The 9391-nt window shown below is 40.2% G+C and overlaps 1 protein-coding gene across 1 annotated transcript; it reads right to left on the bottom strand.

Moving 5' to 3' along the window:
- Window positions 1–5018: 5018 nt before the first annotated feature.
- On the bottom strand, window positions 5019–7016 carry LOC311295766 (uncharacterized protein). The gene is made up of 3 exons (XM_084417270.1): window positions 6812–7016; window positions 6398–6680; window positions 5019–6291 (listed from the first exon to the last, which is right to left on the bottom strand). Exons 1-3 carry the CDS (start codon window positions 6901–6903, stop codon window positions 5626–5628), a joined length of 1041 nt encoding a protein of 346 aa, XP_084273396.1. The 5' UTR covers window positions 6904–7016; the 3' UTR covers window positions 5019–5625.
- Window positions 7017–9391: the final 2375 nt, after the last annotated feature.

Here is a 9391-nt window from a genome sequence, read left to right as displayed (position 1 = left end):
AAAAAAAACTTTTAATTACACAGTATATTTGCCCTGACATTTAAGTGTCATTGCAATACAACGTGATAAGGTAAGTACTAAGTACTACATGGTACGTTCTAAATTAAAATCATAGCAGAAAGACATTTTTTTGGCTTAACGTTAAGTAGTTTAGTAAGAAAAGCCAATAAATAGCATTGCCAATGTTTTTCGAAATCAGCTGTTTATAAAATTGCTTCTGATTCAATTTTTATCACACTGTGCTTACATACAGCAATATACAGTATATATATAACTGTGTATTTGAAAAGCAAATAAAGCAACTTCTGCTCCTGGCTCGATTGCTCCTGTCTACCCTGCTGCTGCTGCGTTGCATTAGTTTGCGTAAAATTTACATATGGTTTCAACAACCAGATGCATTTACACTTGTTATATATATAGGCCCAAGTTGAATTTACAACCCACAGATGTCAAAATTACCCTGTAACTACATTGTACAAGAGCATATTTTGCCAGAAATGTGATAACAACTTTTATATACAACAGACGTACAATTTTTGCCTAGAATATATTTAGTTAGTTTTAAAATAATTACATTTTATAAATAATTTGCTTGTATATCTGGTTGTACCCCTTTATTACCCAAAACGTTACATATTGTTCCCTTATACCTACACGGAAGTACACTATAATTACAGAAACGTACACCGTAATTTCGCTTTACTTACGCAGTTGTTTGCGGGTCGTAATATAAAGTGTTACCTGCGTTTTTATAATAATAACAACTGCTTTAATGATACAAGTAAAAAATATAATAAATATGTAATATAGTACACATATTTAGCAAAATACTCTCTTTAGCTCTTTTTTTCTTGGTCATTAAATGGCTTTCCTGAGGTAGGCTAAATGTTATGTGTCATAATTGTTCTCCAGCTGTTTTATTGACCCTTTCTGCAGTTGAAAAACACTGATTGGTCGATATTATGTATGAGGAATATACATTTCGGTAAGTTGTACTGTTTCTTTCAACATTGTTCATTTGTGCTTATTTACTATTAGCCTAGCTAGTAGAGATGATCAGTTCACGTGCCGCTAGGGATCTGACACGTCACATTTACAAGCGCCAAAACGGTATTTATTGTTTGAATTTCGTAATAAAATTGACAGAATCTGAGAGCTGAGATTTTTTTTATATCATAAGTAACCTGCTCTGTCTAGTCTGTCGGTCTTCGTGTCCTCTTTGCTTCGCGATTTTTCTGTGCGTGAGAAAATGGATGTGTGGCGTGTGAAAAGTGTCAATTGCGTGAGTCTCACGCTCACTGCGTTGGCTCTCTGAATGCTAATATAGGTCACATGACCCTAACTGCATTGATGAATGCAGTGTACACACATATATATATATATTTTTTTTTTTCATATTAAATAACACATTTCCTATATGCTTACATTGCACTGAAGCCATTCGAAGCATTTTTTTCCCCTATATAAATTTATTTTAGTTTGTTTCAGGTTTTGGTCTTTCTTAAAGATGCTGTAAGTGATGCGACGCCAAAACATTTTTTGTCACATACAGCAAACATCTCCTCCATATCCGCTAGCTGCCTGTCCCCTGAACACACTGTAAAAAAACGTGGTCTCTCTAGACACCACAGGCTCCACAAACGGCAACAAAAACAAACTGCAGCTCACCCGAACCAAGAAACATAATAAACAGTGCTCCAGCCAATAACCGACAAGAAGTATTGGAGGGTGGGGTTTGGGGGGTTAGTGCGCGTGCACGTGAAGGGGGTGTGTGGAGGAGAGAGAACAGAGAAGCATGAAGAGGGAAGTTTGAATTATGGCCGACACATGACCAAAGAGACGACGTTCCGATGAACAAATTGCAAAGAAGAGGGACAAGGATAAGGAACGCGCGAAGTCCCGAATTTACATCGGAAAAACCTTCGAAAGGTGGCGAGAACTCCGCCGGCAGAAGGGCTTCCAATCCGACATTCAGTTGCTCTGTTTTTGCAGAACAGGTAAATCCATTTTTCTTTCTAAACTGACGTTCATGTTCGCCAAACCAACACAAGGATGTAATTAGCTATAACTATGCAGTCAGCGTTAACTTTGGTGAATACAACATGTATGTTTCTAGCAGCGATCAATTTCTATTGTAAATGATCAAGCTAATTCACAGTAGGGTGACAATTTGTGTGAACGATTGTTTTCACCCACTGTTTGTTATGAATTTGAATGTTCATTTATAGGCTATTGACAACTTTGACTAAATTTGTTTACGCCGCCGCCGTTGTTTATGCTCACTGGGAAACGCGAAGCTAACGTTATCATGCTATTATTGCGTCCTTGTATGGGAGCTATAGTTATAACCTCAGGTGGCGAAACGATTTTAAGATAATGTTTCTCTTTTTATGCATTCTGTTCTGCAATATATAAAAGCATTTATCTAACTTGGCGACGTTACACATTGAATGAAGTATCAGTAAAGCTTAACTTTGTTTGTAGTGACTATTTTGACTTTCCCTTATGTCGGAAGGGAGGGGAGGAGGGATGAGGAGGAGGGAGGGTCTAGCTAGCCTCCGTTTTGTTTGACAACAATTCGAATGTCAAAAAGAAGTAACGTCTCCCGGGATCACTTACAGCACCTTTAAAATAGAGTTCAGAGAAAAAGCTAAAGCAACTTCTCATCCTTTTGATGGACGCAGTAAAACATCACACCCATTGCAAGATCTGTTATTCAGTTTATCAGCTCCAACCACAGTGTCAGATGACAAAAAAAACTGTTAAAAGATGATGCATAGTGTCACAATTAACACTTGCATGCAATATATAAAACACAAATATGTTTGAATACTTGGGCAAACATTAAACAGTTAAGAGGCATTTAAACATGACAGGTTTTATATTTTTGTGTTTTTTTTTTTTTTTGAAGTAGAGCAGGGGCTGTCAGCCATTTTGAAGTACTAATTGTCATCTTCTTTATTAATTACTGTACTCCAAAACAAAAATAAAATTCATAATGGCTATAAAACTGTAATGTCTACTGTGATATTGTTCTCAAACTGCAGAAGTGAGGTAGAAGTAAACCTCTTGATTAACTTTACAGGAGCTCAGGAAACAAATGCGAGAAAGAAAAATTATATTTTGTGTGTGCATGTAATGATTCCTCTGCAGGCAAGCTAGTAGAACCCAAATGGTGGGCCAGGCCTGTGCAGGGGGACAGGACATGGGTCGTGGTATGGCGGGAAGGGATGGTGGGCCAGGCCCGTGCAGGGGGACAGGACATGGGTCGTGGCATGGCAGGAAGGGATGGTGGGCCAGGCCCGTGCAGGGGGACAGGACATGGGTCGTGGCAAGGCGTGGGTGGACCTGGGCCTTGGCATGGCATGGGCGGACCTGGGTCATGGCATGGCATGGGTGGAACTGGGCCTTGGCATGGCGTGGGTGGACCTGGGCCTTGGCATGGCGTGGGTGGACCTGGGTCGTGGCATGGCATGGACGGTCCTGGGTCGTGGCATGGCGTTGGTGGACCTGGGCCTTGGCATGACGTGGGTGGACCTGGGTCGTGGCATGGTGTGGACAGTCCTGGGCCTTGGCAAGGTGTGGGTGGACCTGGGCCTTGGCATGGCGTGGGTGGACCTGGGTCGTGGCATGGTGTGGACAGTCCTGGGCCTTGGCAAGGTGTGGGTGGACCTGGGCCTTGGCATGGCGTGGGTGGACCTGGGTCGTGGCATGGTGTGGACGGTCCTGGGTCGTGGCAAGGTGTGGGCGGACCTGGGCCTTGGCATGGCGGCCAGGGCAGACCAGACAGTTCAGGGGGACATGGCAGCGCGGCCGTGAGCGGTCTCTGGCTCGACAGACGTGACGTGAACGGTCTCTGGCTCGGCAGACGTGAAGAAGCTCAGGTTTGGCAAGCATGATGTGAAGAGACTCAGACTTGGTGGGTACTATAGGGTTGCGGGGCTCCTTGTCCACCAAACCCACAGTAAAAGTTGGGCCACTTAACAAAAGGGCATAGTCAATATACTGGGCCCTAGCAATCGGGATCGCACCGGATCGTTCAGCCCAAAACGAAAAATGTCCTTAAGAGCCACATCATTAAATTGTACCTGGCAGCACAGTCCACAAAATTTCTCCACATAAGTTTCCAGGGGACCATTCCCCTGGCATATATTCAGGAGGGCAACTGCTGGGTTCATTGTTGGTGGTCAAGTTTTCTGTAATGATTCCTCTGCAGGCAAGCTAGTAGAACCCAAATGCAGTTTATTTAAACAAAACATAAAACAAAAACATGGCGTGAGTAGTTGATACCACGGACCACCTGTCAAAAATGATTGATTGACAGGTGCCTGCCCCTTCCGGTGACAGGTACCCGCCCCTTTTGGCATAGGATCAAAGGGATCAACAGAGAACAAAGGATATCAAAGGGCTAACCTTTGACCCGGTTAGCCCTTGATCATGTTTTTGACAGCTAGTTTTGACAGGTTGTCCCCTCCTAGCCCTTGATCATATAGTTTTTGACAAAGTTTTAATTGTTTGATGCCTTTTGATATTGACAGAAAGTGTTAATCGTTTAAAGACACTGTGATTAAACAATATGTTATGGTATCTGACAGAAAGTCTGATTGTTTGAAGCCTTTTGAACATGACAGTTAGTGTGTGTTTTTGAAGTTGGTATCACACACGATCCTCCCTACATATTCCTGAGCGTATCCGGGCTGTACTGTGAAAACTGATAAGGATAAACTGTGGAAGTTTATCTCACACAAATGTTGAAAAGCCATTCTGTTCTTTAAAATAATATAAACGATTATAAAATAAAGATCTTACTAAAACCTCACTCAAAAAGTTTAAATAAAATGAGAGTCACAAAAAATTGCAATGAGTCTCTCAAAGCACCGTCTCAAAACATAGGAGACGTGACCATCTGTGTGTGTGTGTGTGTGTGTGTGTGTTGTGTCACGGGATTCCCCCTGCCACCCTTTGCATTTGAGCTCTGACATCTGAAATGTGCTGTTCAGACACTGTGATTATAGCCTGACGTCGTCATACTCAGATTCTAGTCAGAATGTGAGTCTGATACTGCTCCATAGAGATTTGATTATGGGGTGTGTCTCAACCGAACCAGGAAAAAAAAAAAAACTCTGCACTCAATTGGATAGACCTACAACCAATCAGAGCAACGGAGTAAATGACGCATGTTCTTCATTCATATTTTCAACCAACAAAATGTCGCGGCTCTCTGTTCCTCTTTTACAGTTTTTCTGAATTGCTAAGACACATTTCTTGAAACCTGCTCTCCTTTTCTCTAAACTGTGAACACAAAACCCAATTTTCAAGCTACATTCACAAAACCTCTGACTCCTCTTGCAAAACCAAACATTTGACCCAAAACCATTTTAACTTTAATCAAAATCACTCACTACCGTCAAAAACCACACAAAACCAGCTAATGTGCAAACACAACTTAGCAACCATTACACACTACATAAATAAATGCAAAACACTGTGGGATAGCGGGAATAATTTTATTCTTGTACTCAGATTTAAACAAAAAGAAATTAAATAAAGCTTAAAAAAAACTGCAGCAAAAAAGAGAAACAAAAGTTATGTAAAGAAAAAAAAAATAAGACACATTTACAGCATTTATTCTGCCTCAGGATCACGCCTCTCTGCTGGGTGAGGCCACAGGACTTCATCCACGTCACATGCTATGTTCTCCCTTGCAAGGCAACGGGGAAAGAATGCTTTAGCATGCCGAATCCAGCCCTGGCAAGATTCCACGCTGATGTCGTCACATGCTCCAGTCATTGCTTGAATTAGGTTCTCCTGTGTGTAAGGGTTATGGTCATACACTTTCCATCTCCATGCTGAGAAAAACTCCTCGATAGGGTTTAAGAAGGGAGAGTATGGTGGAAGAAAGACATTAATAAAATGCTGCTCATTTTGAAACCAGTCGCGTATTCTCGGACCACGGTGAAAGCTCACATTGTCCCAAATGACAACATACATGGGATGCTCTGCCTGCTCGCGCTCCCTCTGCTCGAGCAGAGCACCCCGTAGACCATCCAGGAATGTTAGTAGCAGTTCGGTGTTGTATGACCCAACAGTAACATGACTGTTGAGAACCCCATAGCTGCTGATGGCAGCACAGATGGTTACATTTCCACCACGCTGGCCAGGCAGTTCAATAATGGCACGTTGACCTATCACGTTGCGACCTCTTCTTCTCCTTTTGGCAAGATTGAATCCAGCTTCATCCATGAAAATGTATTCATGAGGCATAGCCATTGAGTCAAGCTCAAAGATTCTCTGTACACAGTGAAAACTACATTTAGTTCCATAAATGACACAGTAAGATGTATACATGTGCTGCTTCCCAAACTACACAGTACTTTCTAGTACTGAGTTTACTTACTTGCACATATTGACATCGTAGCTCTTTCACTCTCTCACTGTTTCGCTCAAATGGTACCCGATAAACTTGTTTCATCCTTATCTTGTTGCGTTGCAGGACACGATCAATTGTTGACAGACTCACACTATTTATTCCCTCGAAATGTACGTTGTCTTCTACAATCCGCTGCTCTATTTCATGCAGTCGAATTGCATTGTTCTGACGGACCATATCCACAATAAGTGTCTCCTGGTGTTGTGAGAACATGCGTGTCCTTCCACCCTCATGAGGCCGTCTTTCAATTCTGTAAAAAGAACCCCATTTAGTTAGAAGTATACACATACACACACATTTTATTCAGTAAATGTTTTCAAAACACAGTACCATGGAAAAGTTATGTCTCATTGTCCCCTTTCTGAGACAAGTATACTTTACCTGTTTTCTTCTCTGAAGGTCCGGATTATAGAAGCCACTGAGAACCTGCTTAGGTTTGGTTGCACACGTTGCCCTGCCTCCCTCATAGTCATGCCATGCACCAGAACATGATCTATGACAGTTGCTCGAATGTCATTTGAAATTATTGATCTGCTTGGTCTTTGTCCTCGCCCACCACCTCTGACACAGACTCCTCTTTCTCTTTCTCTTTCTCTTTCTCTTTCTCTCTCTCTTTGTCTTCCTCTTCCTCTTCCTCTTTCTCTTTCTCTTTCTCTTTCTCTTTCTCTTTCTCTTCCTCTTTCTCTTTCTCTTCCTCTTTCTCTTCCTCTTCCTCTTCCTCTTCCTCCACCTCTTCCTCTGTTCTGCTCCATTGTTGGATCAACTCATGCCATTTGCATTTGACTAGGCTTAAATACTGTTTTCTAATTGTGTGCACTGATTGGACACATGTGTTTTCAATTTTGAGTGGTAGTGTGTAAAGGATGAGAACAGTGTGTTAGTTGTGTTTAACTTCTGTAGCCTGTGTGCACAATTCTGGGTACAAGTGTATGACACTGCAAAGTTGTGTTCTGTGTTTGAGAATGTGTTTAGAGTTTTGGTAAATGGGCGATTCAGATTCGCAAATTGTGTCCTAAACAGATGAATAGTGTTTAAGATTTTGACAACAGTGTGATTGATTTGATAAAAGAGTTTTGGCAGTTGCCAGTTTAGTTTTTACAATGGGATTTAGTGTTTTAGCAATTCAGAAAAACTGTAAAATGAATGCGCTGCCGATATCTTCTATAACAGACGCGATGGCGGAATCTACACATGATGTTTCATAAACAAAGTTCGGGAGGAGCACGTACAAATAATCAATCCAATATCAACTTGTCATCAAACAATACCATGTCTAACGTTACCCTATATCAGCATGAGGAAGCATATTCACTGTCAACTTACCTAACACTCCTTGACAGTTTTTCAGCATGCCTCCACCACCCCGAATCCTCACTCTTGTCTTGTTCTCTCACAACCAGGAATACGGGGGAGTATGGCTACCGAGCCCACAGCCCTCTCCTCGGACAGCACGTCATATACGCATTTATTCTATCGACATATTTGTGTGAAATCTTATATACGCATTTATTCTATCTGACTTATTTGTAAATGTGAACTCGTGAAATCTCAATTCTCCAGCAGCAGTCGTCTTTGTTGTAAACTAATTCAAATCAAGCGCTCTTTGGTGACGTGGATGATTACGTTACCGTTGCTCATCTGTCCATCATCGTATAAAGCCCGCCCTGACAATTTGATTGGTCCGAACAATTTTTGTTCGGGCATAATAGCTCCTCAACGGAGCGAGTCCAGACTGAACTTCCCGACCAAAAAATGTTGTGGGCGGGGTTCAGGCTGGCACCCAGGCTACTGTGATTATACAACGTCATAAAAAACATTCTACCCTTTAAAAGAATATAAAAAAAAGTTGAAATAAATGTAGAACTATCCACTGAGCCAACTAATTCAGTTTAAATAAAATGGAGTCACAAAAAAATTGCAATCAGTTAAATGTTTAGAGAGTGGAAGAAAAAAACATACAGCTTATGAAACAATGTATGAAACGGGTTCACGAAAATAAAAAATCATCTTGCATGCTTAGAAATCAGGGCCCTCTGGCCTCTCTTTACACCAGCGTTTGACCTGCGGGGCTCTAACTCACAGATTAGAATGCTTCTCAAAGTAAAAGCCAGAGCACATCGTATTCCAGAGATCAGTGAAAGTGAGAAAAAGAGATTTTATAAAAGTGATGTATATTTCACACAAAGGTTGAAAAATCATTCAGGTCTTTAAAAGTATATAAAATACTTATCATGCTAATTTAACTAAGGTTGAAAAACATTCTGTTCTTTATAATGAAATGCTTATAAAATATATCTTACTGAAACCAATTCTTTCAGTTTTAGATAAACCAAACAATAAAAATCATCTTACTTTTTTTTTTTTTTTTTTTTTGAGAGTTGAAGGTCCTAACATACCACATATGAATGGGTTCACAAAAATGATCAGGTGCTACATTTATTTCAAAGTATAATCTTAAAAGTTTAAATGATGTTTTAAATTAAATTCAATAAATTATTAAAAGTCTTAATAAAAACAAATATTCTACAACGTAGACATTTCAACGTAAAAATCTACGTATTTCTTAACGTAGAAAAACTTGACTTGACTTGAACTTAAAGTATATTTTTTATTTATCATGGGTATGTAAAATAATTTGAAGCGTCACAAGTCATCTCACACCTGTGAAATGTTCAATAATTCCTTAAGTTGTCTCTGTGAGAAAATGACCACATAGGCCTATCTTCAGAGAGCAACAATGAAAACATTTAGAAACTGTGAACCTATAACCTGTAATGTTAGTCTGCTAACGCCTTTCCAGAGCCAAAGTTTTGTTCATACTAAATTTATTTCAAAGCATAATCGTAAAAGTTTAAATATGATCATTTAAAATTAAAAGACTGTTTTAGTCTGAAGTTTAAAGTTCTTAACTTTCTTTCTTTAAAAAATATTTACAGTTTGAAAACATTCATATCTTCTATT

This window comes from Rutilus rutilus, assembly GCF_951802725.1.
Source record: "Rutilus rutilus genome assembly, chromosome: 8".
NCBI lineage: Eukaryota > Metazoa > Chordata > Actinopteri > Cypriniformes > Leuciscidae > Rutilus > Rutilus rutilus.
This window is presented reverse-complemented; position numbering and strand designations above follow the sequence as displayed.

Excerpts from the sequence above, each read along its gene's own strand:
- LOC311295766 (XM_084417270.1), bottom strand. The coding sequence starts at position 6,903 with ATGACTATGAGGGAGGCAGGGCAACGTGTGCAACCAAACCTAAGCAGG. Across the intron at positions 6,681-6,811 it reads ACCTTCAGAGAAGAAAACAG|AATTGAAAGACGGCCTCATG; the intron begins GTAAAGTATACT and ends TTCTTTTTACAG. Across the intron at positions 6,292-6,397 it reads TACGATGTCAATATGTGCAA|AGAATCTTTGAGCTTGACTC; the intron begins GTAAGTAAACTC and ends CACTGTGTACAG.